General features: G+C 37.6%; 2 protein-coding genes across 3 annotated transcripts in view; both read left to right on the top strand.

Annotated features, from left to right (window-relative positions):
* Positions 1-167: 167 nt before the first annotated feature.
* Positions 168-16,173, top strand: rab2a (RAB2A, member RAS oncogene family). Its single transcript, XM_065276209.2, has 8 exons — positions 168-384; positions 6,625-6,696; positions 6,963-7,030; positions 11,662-11,744; positions 11,861-11,953; positions 12,630-12,741; positions 13,584-13,652; positions 14,722-16,173. Exons 1-8 carry the CDS (start codon positions 339-341, stop codon positions 14,815-14,817), a joined length of 639 nt encoding a protein of 212 aa, XP_065132281.1. The 5' UTR covers positions 168-338; the 3' UTR covers positions 14,818-16,173.
* Positions 16,174-17,034: 861 nt separating this feature from the next.
* Positions 17,035-19,052, top strand: part of chd7 (chromodomain helicase DNA binding protein 7) — a 47,761-nt gene continuing 45,743 nt past the window's right edge. For both annotated transcript variants that reach the window (XM_065276210.1, XM_065276211.1), the window contains exon 1: positions 17,035-17,278. The gene's annotated coding sequence lies outside the window, so the exon portion shown is untranslated. The remainder of the gene's footprint in view (positions 17,279-19,052) is intronic.

Genomic DNA, 19,052 nt, shown 5'->3' on the forward strand with positions numbered 1-19,052 from the left:
CTGAAGTATATTAATATGTCCAGTCCAGTTAGCTGTAAAACAATGTTCAATTTTTTGAACAAATCTTTCCAATTCAACCCAAAACATCTTTGAACAGAAGATTTAGGTGAGATAACTTCCGGTGAAGTCCAGCGCGTCTTCTATTCTGCGTGCGTGGCGAAGGCGGGACGTGTGACGTAGGCCCGGCTAGAGCTCGAGGTGTTTATTGTTCCTTCCCGTCGAGGAGAGAAAAGGGCTGGCTTAGCGGAGACATATATCACAAACAGTAACCCTGCGATTTTAGCTTTAAGGAGCTATTTTAAACGGGCCAAAACAGGTTAATACAGGACCGGTTGGCCATGGCGTACGCGTACCTCTTCAAATACATCATAATCGGAGACACGGGTAAGCAGCACGAGCGAGTCTGTTATTTCCGCAGTGTTGGAGTCAATGACGTGGTTTAATCGGAGACGCGAGGGGTGGGAGGACTGACAGGCTGTTAAAATTGTCCTTTCTCTCTATTTACCTATTTGACTCTTATCCTACCACTTACATTATCTATAAAGTCAAATCTATAGTGCGTGCTTCATGTCATGACAGCAGCGTGCAGTTATAATGCCTGTCACTGTCTTTTGTTTTCTTGGGTGGGGGGTGCTAGCAGGCAAGCTAAATATTGTTTCCATCTATATGTCTCCATCTATAACAATAGCAGCCTCTATGCGTATTTTAAGCATGATATGTAGTGTGTCAAAGCAAATGTGTTTGTTAACAAATGCTGTTTTATTGCTAAAATCTGCTTTGAAGCTCAGCGAAAGGCCACAGCAGTCAGTTAACGTTAGCCAAAACCGCTAGCAGCTATTTACCCTGGTTAAAAATGGCGTTTACACAATTGCGTTTGTCAGATGGCAAACCTGTTTACCAGTTGAGTGCTAATAATGATACCAAATGTTTTACATTTATCAGTTAGTCGCGTTTTACTTATCCTCTATATTTTGAGGCCTGCAAGACTTCACCCAAATTTCTTTTCCAGTAGGCCTTTCCTCAAGACACAATACGTCAACAGGAGACGTTGTCAGTTAATACACATAGGCCTATGATGTTTTTTTTTTTTTTGCTATTCATCAGAATGTTAAATAAGTAATACAGGTCCATGGAATTTCGTGATGCTGAAAATGGGATGCTGAGGCATCATCTTAAATGCAAGCCAGCTGTGTATGCATATAATCCCCTCTGCTCACCTATTTTTTTCTTAACATAGAAGCTATCAGTTCGTCTTGCAATCACACCATAATGTTTATTAACACCTGACTTAAATTGACGTTTTAACTTATTGTAAATTATAGTATCCTTGTGGTCAGGTGTCAGGGTTGGTTAGGTCTATATTCACCATTGATGCTTTCCTGCACTAAAAGACCACATCAAAATATTATATTTTTAAGCAGATGTCTGTGTTGGTGTTATTATACAGGCTCTTGGTGCTTTCAAATGTAACCTTTTATTTACAGTGTCACATAAATTTCATTAATTGGTAAGAAAATTGCGTTCTGCCTTTACAGGTGCAATAGTAGACAACATGATTTCTGAACTATTTAACTATCTAGGCCAGTGGTCCTAAACTCAAATTGGCTTGTCGCCATTTCTGACATTGACATCTTATAGGAGGGCCACAGAGCTGTTTCAACAATCAAAAAAGCACAATATTTGTGGGTGTGTTTGTGCGGCTTAAATTTTATTATTTAACATAGCCAGACAGGGATTATTTTAAGACAGGACTAGGCCTTAGTTTAATTAGGAAATATAATTAGTTTTAAAAAACATGCCTTACTAAAAATATTACTGGTGTGCATTTTGAGGCAAAACAAAGAGTGCTGATGTATTTTAAGATATGTCAGTGCAACTTGTTTTCAGTTTGGACAGCTCTTACATTTATTTCTGTATTCATGTTTTCTATCTTTTTATGTTAGTTCACCCAAAAATGAAAATTACCCCAATTACCCACAAGCCATCTAAAATGTATATATGACTATTATCATTTAGATGAACACAATCAGAGTTATATTTGAAGATGTCCTGTCTCTTCTAAGCTTTATAATGGCAGTAAATGGTGCTACTGATTTTGAATCCCAAAAATTTGCATCCATCCTTCACAGAAGTAATCCACACGTCTCCAAGGGCCTAATAAAGCCCTTCTGATGGCAATCAATTTAATTTTGTAAGGAAAATATCTATATTTAAGACCTTATAAACTATAATAAGTTCAACAACTAGCTTCTGGTACCGTCCAACGTGCATTTACGAGGCGTCATTAAGGCCGTTTCACACGGTACGCGGCAACCACGAGTGTTTAGTTCTTTTTCAATAGGAGACGTGCGGAAAGCGGCAAAACGGGGGCGGTTACAGAGGTGAAGCGGAGTTGGTCCACACGCCTTGCTCGTGCACCCAAAATCCTATTCCTTCTCCGGACATTGTACTTCATGACAGGCGCCGTTGAAGATAAACATATTTGCACTAAATGCTGCACAAAACGCTTCCAATACAAGAGAAAAGCTGAAGCCGCGCGGCGATTTTGCCGCTTACCGCGTACCGTGTGAAACGGCCATTACTCTGACAAGAGTGAGTTTTCAACGTAGGATGTAGCGTATGATGCATAGTGACGAACACAGAGGAGAGAGCAAAACAAAATGCCAGTAACAAGTTTATAATTTTTAAACAAGGAAAGAAAATGGCTGAAGATTTGATATAACATGACGGTGTTGAGTTATCCTTATCTGTAGCTAAAACAACTCACTAGTTCTCAATGGTTCTTACGCCCAGTCTGTTGCATTCTACATCCTGAACTCATTCCCTTTAGCGTAAGCTAGTTATTATAATACTAGTTTTAGGCCATGTTTACATTAGAGCATTTGCGTTTTAAAACGGCATTTTAAAATGAAAACGATGCTCGTTTATACTGGCATTTTAAAAAGAATCTTCATCCACACTATACACCACCATAAACGCATGAAACATGACCAATCATGTAACTGGGCTGCGGGCATGCGCATAAAAGTGTAAAATAACTTATTACTCTAATAATAGCTTACCTTTGCGCGTTTACGCAGCCTAGGGGGTGTGCGATATTGACAAAAAGTCATACGTGGGTCCTTTGCTGGCAACTATAACAGACACTATTTTTGAACCTATAGAAATGTGTTTGGGAAAGTCTTATACTGTTCCATCTCCCCCCTACAACATATTAATATGATTAATAGGTTAATTTTGATTTAATAACTAAACAGAAAGGTCTTTATGAATTAAAAAGAAAGCATTCAAGTGAACAGTACTAAACAGTAGCGAACTTTAATCAAACATAGTAAGAGGTGAAGTGTTGCTTTAGCCTATCAGAAATGCTTATTGCATTAATTTTTAAAAGTGTACGAGGTCCGTGCACGTCCTCCGCTAGCAACACAGAATAACGTTAGCTAAAAGTGCAAGCGCCTAAACCAGCATTATATATTAATGACGTTGGGTTTATTGTTTTTATTAATTTAAATTCACAAAACTTATCAACAAAACATCGATTAAAATTAAGAGACAAATTATCTGAAACGAAATTCATTTTAAAGTAGCAAACAAAACTTACATTAAACTGGAAAATAATGTCTGACCCATTACAATTCTCCCTTCATATTGGCCTTTACAACGCCTATATGGCGTTTTAAATTACAGTCTATCTTTCATAAGCTAACTAAATTTAAACAAAACATAAACACTTATACTGTTCTATCTCCCCCCTACAACATATTAATATGATTAATAGGTTAATTTTGATTTTATAACTAAACAGAAAGGTCTTTATGATTTAAAAAGAAAGCATTCAAGTGAACAGTACTAAACAGTAGCAAACTTGAAGCAAAAATAAATTTCAGCAAATGCAAACTTTAATCAAACATAGTAAGAGGTGAAGTGTTGCTTTAGCCTATACCAGAAATGTTTATTGCATTAATTTTTAAAAGTGTGCGAGGTCTGTGCACGTCCTCTGGTAGCAACACACAAATAAAAGCGCAAGCGCTTAAACAAGCATTATATTAATGACGTTGAGTTTATTGTTTTTATTAATTTACATTCACAAAACTTATCAACAAAACATCGATTAAAATTAAGAGACCATTTATCTGAAACGAAATTCATTTTAAAGTAGCAAACAAAACTTACATTAAACTGGAAAATAATGTCTGACCCATTACAATTCTCCCTTCATATTGGCCTTTGCAAAACCCTATATGGCGTTTAAAATTACAGTCTATCTTTCATAATCTAACTAAATTTAAACAAAACATAAACACATTAAACCCAACAATACTCAAACATTAATATAAAACAGACATTGTCATTATCTATAAGGATGCATGTTAAAACAATCCGATATAGCGTTTATAATAGCTGGTTGGTAGATGTTTAGCCTACTATTTTTGGCAAAACCTCCGTTGCAAACCTCCATTTACCTGAATAAAAATATTTTTTCTTTGAAAATGATGCGCTGTCACGTTAACATCAGCTGTTCGTTTACATAAGACTCAGTCTACGTTCATTTACACTCAGAGCAACGTCTGAGTTCTCAAACTAAAACAGGGTCTTCAGCGTTTCCGAACGAATCCGTTTATGAGGGTCGAAAACGGTGATGTAGTGTAGATGAAAGGCGTAAACGTAATTAAAGGATAAACGCATTAATTTAAACATAGCCTTAAATACACATATTTTTATTACAAAATTGCATTGATTACCATCAGAAGGCCTTTATTAACTCTGTGTGGGTTACTTCTGTGAAGGATGGATTTACTTTTTTGGCTTCAAAATCAGTAGCACCATTTACTACCATTATAAAGCTTAGAAGAGCCAGGACGTTTTCTAATATAACTCTGATTGTGTTTATCTGAAAGATGATACTCTTATACATTTCAGATGGCTTGAGAATGAGAAAATCATGGGGTAATATTTATATTTACTCAATTTCAGATGATAATAACACGATAGTCAGAACCTAAAATTTGGCAGAAGTGGATATAAACATAATGTGTTTTCCTATGTAAACAGAGTTGTCCCTTTGCATGTTGCTTAACCTAGGTCAGATCAGATGCTCATCTGAAACCTGATCTGACTAGTCACTCCATGGTGAGGTTGCATCCAGGTTAAAACTAAAGATTAATCTTAAAGTTCCTAATATAAGATTTGGGACAAGTTGAAGCTTTGCTTCATTTCTTGGACAAACTGAGCATTCAAATTAGCATTTTTGATAAATAAGAATAAAATAATTTGTGATTCGTCATTATGAGACAAGGTGTGCATGCTTGAACAAGATTTGCCACCTTACCTAGCTTACTTCAGACTACAACTTTTTAAGTACACTCTTAGAAAGGATGTGTTAATTTTTTACACATCTTTATGCGTTAAGCTTTTAACACATTATGTGTAATTTTAACACATTATGTGTCATTTTGTGTTGATTTTGTGTTAAAATATAACACATGTTGTGTTAAAAGTAACACAAAATGTGTTGTTTCAATAATAACACAGTGATGGGTGAATTCTGGGACAACGCATTTAGTGTGTCGTCCCACAATCAACACTAATGTGTTGTTTTTAACACATTCGTTCTAAGAGTGTAAGTGAATAACAGTAGACATAGGAACTTTCTTTATACTCGTATATTCAAACTAACTTTACCCACTAGTATTTGACAAAGTTACGATAGATCTTATCTCTTTTGTTAAGCACTTTACCATGACTGAATTGACATGCATATAATTTTATTGTGCAAGAAGCAATAGTTACCTGCGGTTTTCAAGATTATTTTGTATGTGGCATCATTATGCTCAGGAGACAATAAGCTAGTTTAATTTTTTATATATCTATATTTCTATTTGGATTGGATATCCAGCATGTGTGTGTGTATGTTAAGGCTAGTGTTTGCTGTAGGAGGGTCTGCACATAAACAATGTGTGATTTCATCTTTGTTTGTTGTCTCCATACATCTCTCTCGTGAGCGCTTTTCCAATGCAGCTCGCTTGCTTAGCAACGGCTGTTGCTCATGGCAACGCATAATCCTAATGTCCTAAGGATTTAACCTCTTTGGTTATCATGGCAGAATCTCTTATCTCATTTTAGGTGAGAGGAAATATGGTTTTACCAATAATATAAATATTCAGTTTCTCAGCCTGGCTTATTACATACAGAAATTTAATTAAGTTAAAGATCGAGGAACACTTTTCTAAAAGAGCCTTCGGTTCAAAACGCAAGGGAAATTTTGCTTTCATGTCTGTGGATGTATAGAATTTTGAACCAAAAATTTTTTTTTTGTGAATACTGACATTGAGAAACAGAAAAATTATATTGCTCTGAGCAATAAAATGAGTGAATAAATTTAATCCAGATTCTTTTTTAGCAGTTGCATAATGAGATCGTTTGATTAAATGGTTTTAATGTTCATGTGTGTTAGTGGAAAATGAGATGATGTAAGAGGAGGGCAAATCTAGCACCAATACAGATGAAAACTCCCCTTTTTGAAGTTTCTCAAATAAAGGCTCAACAAATGCTTTTATTGTAATGCGATACAGCAGGTGTATAGCCCTGAGGCTAATTGTGGCCATTCATGTGTTTGCTTTGCAGGTGTGGGGAAATCGTGCCTATTATTACAGTTTACAGATAAGCGCTTTCAGCCGGTGCATGATCTCACTATCGGTAAGCCTCTTTAACCCAACATCATTATTTTCCCTTATTAATTAAAACAGAAATAAATGGGTCTGATCGGCACTGCAAACAGATTGGTGTTAGTCCTTTTGCAGAGACTTTTTAAAAAATTAAACACATTGAAAGTACTTTATAGTCAAATTAGTTGAGAAAGGACAGACCTAAACTCTTTGTGTGCACAATTCACAAAGTCTCAATATGTAAATTAAACTGAAATAATAACTGTATTGTACTGATAGATTCATTTATTTTGACAGGTGTTGAATTTGGAGCACGAATGATCACTATAGATGGCAAACAGATAAAACTACAGATCTGGGATACGGTAAGATTACAATCACTTTTTATTATTATTTTAAATACATTTGATGTATTTGGTGCATGTATACCTCAGGTTGATATGCTATGCTATTTTTATATTTTATATTAAGTTATGCTATTACTGTATTACATTAAAGGTGCTCTAAGCGAATTGGCGCGTTTTAGACCATAAAACATTTTTTGTTACATACAGCAAACATCTCCTCACTATCTGCTTGCTGCCTGTCCGCTGATCAAACTGTAAAAAAACGCAATCTCTGTAGACAGCCCAGGCTTCACAAACGGCAATAACAACACAGTGGCCAAACCTAGCACCACAAAACAAAACAAAGTGTTCCAGCCATAGACTGTAAAAAAAGATGGACGACGCGACATCGCCTCCCACCATTGTAAAGAATTGAAGCCAAAAATGTTCGACCACGGTCGCCGCCATGTTACGTAAAAACGTCAGTTTCGCCCGCGCGACCAATCAACCATGCCAATCATAACGTCACGCCCTGTTTCTATTGCATCAAATTACAAGCTAAAATGAAACTTACCACAATAATGAAGACTTGAACATATATCAGCGTGAATTACTTGAAAGGACCAAAAACATCTTTGGGAAACTTTTACTGGAAGTGTAAATAATTTTTTTTTTATTTAGAGCAGAGTCCGATTCGTTTGAATGGAGAGGGCGGGGTTTATGACTTGTACTTCAGCCAGCCACCAGGGGGCGATCAAAGAGCCAGAGGTTTCATTTTTTAAGGCTTATGAGGCACACCGGGTTCCAGAAAATAAATGACAAAAAGGATTTGGGGGTGGGGGTTGGGCGCGTTCATGAAAGCACGGAAGGGAGGGGGAGGAGTTAGCTACGCTCCGTCTGTTTGAAAACAATTCAAACGTCAACAAAAACTAACGTCTCGCAGATTCGCTTAGAACGCCTTTAACAGACATGGTATAGACCTTAAAAGCACTAATCTATATAAATGACTGGATTGCGCATAGAACGCTTAACGTAACAGCGTGAGGTGAAGCCAGCGCAGAGTTCGAGCGGCCATCTTTGTATACCCAACCGGCAGAGGGGGTCATTGACTTCCATTCAAAATCATGATCTAAATTCACCCGCTTTACAGAGTATCAGTCACACAAGATACATTTTTAGGATATGTGTACGTGAATTAATTGTTAATTCTGGTGTTATTTGCAATGTTTATATTTTAATTGGGCAGAATAATGGATTTATAAAAAACCTTTAAAGCTCCACTGTGTACTTTTTTGAGTTAATTCTTAGCAAAAACCCATGTTTTCTTATAAAAGTATGTGCTCATTTATGTGTAATTACTTCCACCCACTAATCAAAGTATTCTCGCAAGTGTAGAATCTGCTATTTAAAATACATACGGTCGAGTCGCTCGACTGGCTGAATCCATGTTGTGCTCCGTTCACAGCTCACCCCTTGCTTTTGAAATGCATAGAGAAGCTACGGTAGCCACCACCAGACAAACATGTCATGATTGGAGACAACGTAATAAAAAAATTTGTCTGTTAAGACTGTGGAAACATGGTGGCACAAAATGGCGACTTCCATGGAGGGGGACCCTCGGTGTATGTAGATAAAAACGTCTCATTCTAAAGTAATAAAAACATAACGGTTCATTATGAAAGGTCTTTATACACCCCTGATAATATAGTTTTGTATATTATTTTGCATTTCTGTCAAGAGATCCTTCTAAAAATTACACACTGCACCTTTAAGGTATTCTGTTAATGACACGGGTATAAATAATGTTTTTTGACATTCAGCTACACGGTCAGCGTTATTTTGGTTATTTCTCTGAATAAGTTAAGGTAACTTGTAAGTTTGATAACATAATTACAAAACCAGCAAATTATTGCATGCACATATGGTACAAAGCATGCTTATTTATTTAGATTTCAGAATGATCACATTTGTGCGGCGGTCTGTCTGATGATCTGGTACTGTAATAAAGTATATAATAACTGATTAAAAAGCAAAATGTACAACTTTCAGTAAATAACTATGTACATGGTTAGGACGTTTGCGTTGTAATAATGTACAGGGTAACTTTAGATATAAAAACGAAGACTAGTAAAGTGATGTTTTATCATTAAAATCTGATAACGTCCATTGATTTAATAGAATGTTTCCTCATGTGCAATCCAGTCATTTATATAGATCAGTGGTTAAAAGTAGTGAAATTTAAAAACCATACAACAGAGCTAATTCAGCATTACCCATGTGAGGAAGTATGAATGTTTTCCATTGGCATGTCAGCTGTTTTCTGTCTTTTTGCTAACTGGACTATATCCACGTTCCAAGATCCCTACCTCTCCAATGAAATTTCAGCAAACACACACAAAAAATGGTTCAGACAGCAGTTTTGGTTGGCAAATTTTTTTTAGGTCTATCACAGAGACAAATTTTCTAGGACATGTATCTGTCCATTTGGTAGTAAGAACATTTCAGCATATTATTGATAGTTTTTATGTGATGTCACGCACATAGGGGAACGCCCTTCTGGAGGGCAAGAGAGCGCTATCTGCCGTTGTCTGCAGGTAAAGAAGTGAGTGATTTCTTTTGTTTAGCCTAAAAATTTAATAGTTGTTGTGCAATAAAATGCACTAACCTACGAGGAGACAATCCTGGGCTGTGCTTCTACAGAATGTTGTCGGAGAAGAAAACCCAGAAAGGAGGAATTTGTAAATGATGTGCCATAAACGTCTGTGCTTCTGACTCTTCAATGAATGCAACAATGAATGATTCTATATTCTTTAGAATGTAACTGGGCGTATGTTTGTTTAAAGGATTAGTCCATTTTCTTAAAAAAATCCAGATAATTTACTCATGTAATCCAAAATGTTGATGTATTTCTTTGTTTAGTCGAGAAGAAATTATGTTTTTTGAGGAAAACATTCCAGGATTTTTCTCATTTTAATGGACCCCAACACTTAACGGCTTTAATGCAGTTTAAAATTGCAGTTTCAAAGGACTCTAAACAATCCCAAACGAGGCATAAGGGTCTTATCTAGCGAAATTATTGTAATTTTTGGCAAGAAAAATTAAATATATGCACTTTTAAACCACAACTTCTCGTCTTCCTCTGGTCAAGTGACGCTCCAGGGCGACCTCACGTAATACACGTCATCACGTCAAGAGGTCAAGGATGACATATGCGAAACTACGCCCCAGTGTTTACAAGTGTGGAGAAAGAGGACCGTTCTGACATTGTTTTATGTCCACATAAGTGCATAGTATATACGTTACACTTGACCTTTCTACGTCATTATGCAATTACGTGAGATCACAGGACCGGAGATAGACCAGAAGTTGTGGTTTAAAAGTGCATATTTTTTTTAAATGACAATTGTTTTGCTAAATAATACCCTTATTCCTCGTTTGGGATCGTTTAGAGTCCTTTAAAGCTGTGTTGAAACTGCAATTTTAAACTGCATTATAACTCTTAAGTGTTGGGGTCTATTAAAGTCCATTAAAATGAGAAAAATCCTGAAGTGTTTTTCTCAAAAAACACATGCAATATACAAATTATAATCATTTTTTTCAGATAATCATGTGCAGACTTGCTTATTCATCCTTATTGAAAGATTAAAAACATGTCGAAAGGATGATGATGATGATAAAAGGAGTTGTGCACACAAACATTTCACCCAGCAGAGGGCAACAAAGTATAAGCAAGAAGAACATCTGACTTGTGTTATTGCTTATTTATTTATAAACATCTTACATTTTTAGAGAGTAGGTAGGTCATACATATTTTTTATGTCTAATAATTTGCAAAACTCGCTTTGCAGGTTTAAAGTTAAATGAAATGTTTTCATGTTTATAGGCAAGTTGCATGGGTGAGGCTATCTAATGAAAAATCTAATGTCAGGATAATTAGATGGTGGTTGTTTTGTGTGGCTTCCTTGTAGCCATACTGCGATAATGTCACCTAGCTTGTCCAGTGTCTTCAAATGTGCCATAAATCTTTTATCTCAAGGTTATTTCAACAAGCATTTGTGATAAACTACAGAAGATGAGGGAGTGTTGGGTGAAGTAACAGGAGAAATCTGCATGTCTGGCCTTCCTGTAACCTTTCACTCCAGCAGATGGCAGGCATAACGGTGTCATTCATCATTTATTCACAATGGGCTCCATTAACTCTAATGTTAACAGCTGCCCCGGGGAATGGGTTATTGAATTCAGATACGTGCTGCTGTTGGCTTATTCGCCTGCTGTCAGAGGGGGTGGGTTGACCAGAGGCCATCTTATGCCACTACATGCTATTGAACGTGGCCGTGCGCAAGGAGTCGACTGATTGGATGGGCGCCATGCTCTGGAGAAGCATTGTGGGATAGAGACTTGGCCAGTGCGTGTAAAAGGCATTGCGCGTGAAGTCGGAGTACCTCAGAGTCTATGTGTGTCTGCATGTTTTTGATATTAGCGGATGAAAGGGTCAAGGTGGAGATGCATATCCTGCTTCTGCTGTGCTTCTGCTTGGAGAAAATGAATTGAAGATGGTTTATGTACAGAGTGGATATACAAGATATCCAGTGGACGTTGTCGACAGATGACTGCTTCTCATAAACTGGCTTTTACTGGCGTAGTGATGCATGCATGTATGTGTGTTCCAGGCCGGACAGGAGTCCTTTCGCTCAATCACCAGGTCTTACTACAGAGGTGCAGCTGGGGCTCTCCTAGTTTATGACATCACAAGGTGAGAACCTAACTTTTGTAGTTCCTTGTAGTCTTTTACAATTCAGTATTGCATTCCATAAATTCAGAAATTAGCTTATTGTCAGTTTTATGTGTTGGGTTTCATTATATTTGCAGAAGGGACACCTTTAATCACTTGACAACCTGGTTAGAAGATGCTCGTCAACATTCCAACTCCAACATGGTCATCATGCTCATTGGAAATAAAAGGTTAGTGCAAGTTTGGTTTTAAAGGGGACATATCATGAAAATCTGACTTTTCCATGTTTAAGTGTTATAATTGGGTCCCCAGTGCTTCTATCAACCTAGAAAATGTGAAAAAGATCAACCCAGTAACTTAGTTTTGGGAAACCATTCTCTGCAAGCATGTGAAAAAATAGGTAATTGAAATCTGGTTCCCCTTGTGATGTCATCAGGGAATAATACTGCCCCTTAATCTGCACTATCCAACCATGGCACTGCCATTTAGTGCAGAGATCAGTTCAGTTGCATTTTAAAGGACACACCCATAACATTTTTGCTCACACCTACCAAGTGGCATTTTAACATGCAATAATAAATTATCTATATGATATGTTGAGTTAAAACTTCACATACGTACTCTGGGGACACCAAAGATTTATTTTACATTTTTAAGTACATTTTGCCTTAGCTGTGTTGAACAGATAAACATGATATATGATCGTGTATATGAACTGGACAGGTAAACCTGTTTCCAAGCATGCATCAGCCCTTGTGTCTCAAAATGGTCAAACCTATTTCCTCTTGATTGATCACTAATATGCAGAAAGTACTGTTTGATTTAAGAAACGACAAAACAAAACAATACAACACATGTTTGCAATCTGTTGGAATTAACTAAATGCAATTTGGTTTCTCACGGCAGTGATTTAGAGTCACGGAGAGAAGTGAAGAAAGAGGAAGGAGAGGCCTTTGCCAGAGAACACGGTCTGATTTTTATGGAGACCTCTGCAAAGACCGCATCGAACGTAGAAGAGGTACGGTAGCACTTGTATGGTCTTCAGTGCTTATGTGATGATTTATGTTTGGGTGAAAACATGTGCACATACATGAATACAGAAAACACCCTAGGGACACACAAACTGGGGAGAAAACGTTCAGTGCTCTGCAGCGACGCTAGGAGAGGCTTAGAGATGGCTTTAAAAGAGAAGGGGTGTTCAATTGTGGAGTCTTTTCCCCCATAGATCCACCCAGAGCTGCCTCAATGATTAATTTGTCTCATTAGTGTCGTGTGAATTCTCCTGACCCCTTCCCCCACCTCTTTATGACGTTTCAATCTCCTATTTAAGGTTCATGCATATTCATAGATTCCCTGCCACACACACGTGGATACGAGCGCACACACATTGCGGCACTCGCTCTGCCGTCGTTTTCTCTGCAGTTATTGAGCCGCAGAGGACTGATTGCTCTGGAGAGCTGAGGGGCAGGTCTACCAAAAGGAAAGCACCTTTGTTAATTTGGCTACAAAGTGCCCATGGCATTTCTTAACACTTCAAGGGTGAGCCGAAGCTACGGGCGTGTTTATTTTCTTAGGGTGACCAATGTGTGCCCGTCAAGAATAATAATAGACGCAATCACTTACAACCAGATGGGGGCACCAGCCTTCAACCATAAATACCATGACACTGTTTGCGTTTGAATGTCTTGTGTGTTTTACCTCACTTGTATTGATGCTCATTTGTGTTTTTATGTATTTGGTTGTATTTGTCTGCCATTATTCAGTGTTCTTCAATCCAGTTCTACACAAAATCTTTGATAGACCAGTATCAGTTTTAATTGCCTTGACTTATTTAAAATATGGTTCTTGTTGTCATTTCAGGCATTTATCAACACGGCCAAGGAGATTTATGAAAAGATCCAAGAAGGAGTCTTTGATATTAACAACGAGGTAACCTGTGAAGAGAGAGCACAATCTGTGTTCATTACAAGTTTGAAAAGAATTAGGTCAAAAGGATTTCCTTTAGCACTACACTGAAATGTCACATATGGTCTGATGGGTGGATTCAGATACTTGCACCACAACAAATGATGGTTAGGTGCCACAAGTAGGATAGAAACAAGATGGTACCAACCAGAAAGAAAGGTTGTTGCCTTTTGTCATGTGTACCCACAGTAACCATGTACTTGACTTTTAATCTATTTAAATTCTAATGTAATAGCCAGTGAAGCTGGACGGATGTTATTGTATTTGGTTGCCTTTGATTTAGGTGCTGTAGTAACCAATGAAATGTTTAGGAATGTGGTAGTAAATAAATACTGGATCTTTGTATGATGATATACATGCCCAACAAAAAAAGACCCATCTAGCCACTCACTTTTTCCCTACTGGCTGGTAGCCAGCACATAAATTCATCCCATTTTGTAAGTTACATCCGGTTTGACGAATGTCCACTGTAGCTATTTTATTTAAGTAGTTGGAAAAGTAAAAAAATTTAAGGCACCGAGTCCAAACCGCATCAGCTGATCGAAATCCCAGCCAGGAACTTCAAGGCTCTCCCTCTCACCCCAGATCACTATAAATCAGATTTGGCGCAAAGTGGAGTATCCTAAGAATGTTACAAAAGCACAGCGTGTCTCTGGAGTTTTGGTTTTGAACGCAAGCCCACTTAAAGGAAAAGCTGGCAAGGTGGATGACTTTGTGTGATGAATGAAAGTGCCACCAGCTTGGGTGTGTGTGTTTTGAAAGTCCTGGCAGGTTTCCCTGCTTCTCTGTATTAACGCTGGAATAACACTCCTGAGGTTCTCCTGCCTCAGTGCTGACAAAAGCGGGTTGCTAATTCAGGCCTACAGGGACCAATATTTTCTGCTTAATACAGCATTATGTGACGGTACACAACCACGACAATATTAAATTCGTTTTTTTGTGAGTATGAATGTAAATTGTGTGGTTTCTCATTCTTGTAGCCTTAATGGAAATAAGTGTTTAAATGTCTTCATTTGTGTGTGTGTGTACACAGGCTAACGGTATTAAGATCGGACCCCAGCATGCTGCCACCAACTCCACGATGGGTGGCAGTCAGGGAGGACAGCAAGCTGGAGGTGGCTGTTGCTGAGCACTACCCTTTACCCTCCAGTCGTCTCCAGCCCCCCTGCTCCTTACGTTTCTACTGGACTGGTCGGGCTCACTAACATTTTCTTAACCTCCCACAGCCCAGGCCCCGGATTTAAATCGTATATTAGATGGCTGTCCAAAAAATATTTATAAAGTCCAGGTTGTCTACAAACCTCCTGACAAACTCCTGAAGCCCGTTTGGGCTACAGCAGACGTTATATGGTTACTAGTAAGGAAAAGGCACGAGCTTTGGAATTATTATGGTAAATATATTCATGTTTGTTTCTCGGCAGGTTGTTTTTTTTTTCAATGTTTTGTTTTTGCCCATTTGACTTCAATCTGAACTGTATTAAACACTACAAAGTCATCTATAGTATTTTAAACGGTTTATGTGGGTGAATTTTTTTGAAACTGTGGTGAACCCTGAAGTCAAAATAAATGAAACGTAGTGCTGTACTTAAAGCAACAGCTATTATCGAAGTGAAGAAGTTAAAAGAAGAAAAAAGCAGGACTGTTTTAAATCTGTATTTATCATTCACATTCTGTATATAAAGCTTTTCTTGCTTTGGTGTATGTTGACCGAGCTAGAATTCTGTACTGAGTTTGCTTAAATTCTATACTGTATGAATAGAGCTTGAAACTACAACAGTATTGCGACATTTCCAAATCTGCTTTGACACCATTTTAAGGTAACATTTTTACTTCATTTATTTTAGTTTGGTCCTGCCATCTGCCTTGACCCATCGTATCTCTGCCCCTGAACCTGCTCTCTGTATAGTATAACTCTGGCTCTGTATACCTATTTTAATGCCAAATTTGTGTTTACCCGTGTTCTAAAATCACAACTCCAGACATGGATCACATCTTCAGAACTAGATCTGCTGTTTGCCTTAAAAGATTTTGGGACATCAAAAGATTAACATAATCATGCCACACAAGGTCATCGCCGTAATTACGTGCAATTATGTATTGCATATGGTAACGCTAGGCTTACTTATTCCTTCATGCACACATACATGCCTATACCTATATATCCATAAAAGTTGTCACATATGCATGCGTTTGTATGCATATAGGTATATATTTTTCCCTCTTTTAGAAGTTATTTTTCCTCCAAAGCAGTCTCCTGTGTAACGTCAGTGCAGATCCACATTAATTTAGGTGTCTGAGTGATTGTGTAAAGACTTGCTTTCTCTTGGCACTATGTTGTTAATAGATATGTGGTGGACATCTTGTCTGTTGTTTAGGGGGTGTGATAAAGCCAAACCTGGAGTAACTTTGTGACCCTCAACTTTATTTGCTGTGTTTCAAAATTAAATGCTATCACGAAATAATATAATAAAACCTTATAAACTCAGTTTGTTTTGTGCAGTTTCTACAACACCCAGTAGGCCTAGTTTTGTGTGTTTTTTTTCCAGTAAAATCTTTTATATCCTACTCAGTTTTTTACATAAGTCATGCATAGTTTAGCTTAGAAAAAGTGGTTCAGTGATGTTATATCAAATAATCCAAAAGAGTGTGTAAGAAGTTAGTATTTGAATTGAGTGGGACAGTGAGGAATTTATGTTGAATTGGGGACAGCTATAGAAGTGACGCACAGGGGAAAGGCCTGGACATCCGGGTTACTGGCGCCTATTGGGATTGGTTGGTTGGTTCACGATTCAGGTAACTTCTGTTCGGGTATGTCTTCTACATTTACGCATTAATGCGCTTTATTTGATCATAATTATCTGTCTGTAATGTCAATTAGAGAATGTTTTATATATTTATTTAAAAAAAAAACACGCACAGAAATCACAGTGTTTCACAACATTTGTCCAGACATGCTGACTGCTCACATATTGTTCAGAAATACAATATACCAGAACTATTGACACTACCGATATATTGGCTAATCATTACTTTAAGAACTTTCAAGAAAATATTCTATTAAGACTAAGGAAATATAAACATGCATAATGTTCTTTTAATAAAAAGACTTTTAAATAATAAATACTTGGCCTAGTTTTAAAAAAGCAATAATTGGGAAATGCTCAAAAAATGAAAAATATTTGTCCACGAAAACATCAGTATGAAACCCAGTACGGTTCACAAAAATGTTTATAATTAATCGTAAGTTAGGAGAGAAAAAATCACTTGCGTCACAAGCCGGCGAGGTCACTCACGCGCACGCCTGTTTATCCAGTAACTCATGCACGCGCCCCCTGCCTGTGGAAGGTGAGCGCGAGTGTCTAGAGGAGAGGACGCGAGAACGCGACTGCCTGGATCGATCGGATTAAACTCGAATTGAGTGAAATTAACACAAAGGAGAGAGGCAGAGTCGGCGAGGACGGGACACGAAGACGCCGACTTTACAGACACAATTTATATTTCGACAGTTTTTCGCTCATTTTAAAGGATTTTCTGGATATACGAACAGGAGTTAATTGGTGAAAACCCTAAACTGACCCGCGTTGAGTAGGGTAAGAAATTGCCGTTCTTTCTGATAATACAATGTGAATTCACCAACTTTATCAGTGGCACACAACTTATTTTTCGGTTCCACGTGTTTTCTTAACAATGTTACGTTATCATAACCACACTTTCATTGTAAGAAAACTGTTTTAAGTTTACATTTAACTTTGTTTTCCACCATGGTGGTATCAGATGCGTTAAACCGTATTTTAATAGCACAAAAAGTTCTCTTTAAACAAGGTTTCATATGGAATACAAGAGCCGCTTGTTAGTTTGACGTTTCTTTGCATTTTAACTCTTTAAAGATTCTCAAACTAGCTCGCGCACATGCTAACGTTAGCTTATTTAGCTCACGTTCTCTGTATTGTATAGAGCCGCACGGTATCCATAGGAGTGGAAGCGAGAAATATGTTAGTTTAATTACACGAGCGCCATTTGTTTTATTTAAGGTATTAGACAGAACACGCATAACCTCTGTGTTTTACATTTATCACAGACAAGTAAAATTAATTTAATCAAAACCCTATAAAGTAACATTCGTTAGCAAGCTAATTGTGTGTTGAGACACGAGGTGGTTTGAACGTAGAGGTGAGTCATTGGCCGAGCTGAATGAGGGAGATCCCCGACCCCTAGTATCAACAATTACACTTAAAATAGTTTTTACGCACCCCACGCTTCATGATGATATTATGGTGAAGTTGTTTTATTACCACGTTTCGCTTAGAATATTCAGGGGGGATCGAAATATTACGCGGTATTAGTAAAACTAATCGGAAAGTGTTCTCGTCCGAAGGACAATATATTACCAGGGAAGGTTGCTTGAGGGCATAGTGGCAGTCCCCTGTTAGTCTTTTTATTTATTAAAACTTTTACTTGTTTTATTAAAAAACTATTTGTAGACGTGTCTTGTGTTTATACAATCTGGGAAAATTTTATTTTTAATCGTTTGGTCAACACTGAAAAGTGCGTTGGAGAGCCAGGCGTGCGCCGAGGTAATTAGCTTGTTGGAAGTGGCCGATCTGCTGAAAGAAACAGACAGCGTCGACTTCATTGTCTCACAACAAGCTAACTAGCTAGCTGGACACAACTCATCTCACATTTCTTTTGTTCCCTTTACTCCTCAACAGGTAGACAGGGTTTAAAAAAGGAGGGGGGGTCGTTCGACACTCGGATGAACCGAAAAACTGGATCTGGTTATTATGGGATGACTTTTCAAAAAGTTATAAATTTAATGTTACGAAGTAAGATAGGTTTTCTACTTCAAGTTCTATATTTGAGACAAATATAGAACTTGATAACTAAATGATAAGCACCTGCCTCATATACATCGTTTGAACGGCGAAGAAGAAAAAATTACCATTTACAACAGGTCCAAGATTATTTTTACACTTTGTTTGCATGTATCATTCATTTTGTCGTTAAATGTGTCATTTTAAGGTAGAACATATTTACAGAAGTTGTTAAAGACTTCTTTGAACTTAGTTTAACAAAGAAATGTCGTTGTCTCTTTCACTCACTGCCTCTCAAGTCTTTAACCTAAGATGGCAGCTTTTAATGTGTGTCCGTCCACTCAGTGAGGAGATATGAAGCCGGTATGGCGGAGCAGATGCGAGTCTGCTTTGTAGCCGCTTTAAGCTTTTCATCTCGCGTGCCTTTTCTTGTGGTTGCCGAGGCTTGTTCACTAGTTGCATCAAATCGAAAAGTCAAGTGCCGGTTCCTCTTTTGAGAAGTTTGATTACAACTTGTTGTTTTACCATGTCCGTATCAAGTCCAAATATATTT

The sequence above is a fragment of the Paramisgurnus dabryanus genome, chromosome 6 (genome assembly GCF_030506205.2).
Source record: "Paramisgurnus dabryanus chromosome 6, PD_genome_1.1, whole genome shotgun sequence".
Taxonomy (NCBI): domain Eukaryota; kingdom Metazoa; phylum Chordata; class Actinopteri; order Cypriniformes; family Cobitidae; genus Paramisgurnus; species Paramisgurnus dabryanus.

What these genes read in the sequence shown, in the direction of transcription:
- rab2a (XM_065276209.2), top strand. Translation starts at nt 339, where the DNA reads ATGGCGTACGCGTACCTCTTCAAATACATCATAATCGGAGACACGG. An exon ending in ATGCTCATTGGAAATAAAAG is followed by an intron (nt 11,954 to 12,629) that starts GTTAGTGCAAGT and finishes TTCTCACGGCAG; the next exon opens with TGATTTAGAGTCACGGAGAG. An exon ending in CCGCATCGAACGTAGAAGAG is followed by an intron (nt 12,742 to 13,583) that starts GTACGGTAGCAC and finishes TTGTCATTTCAG; the next exon opens with GCATTTATCAACACGGCCAA.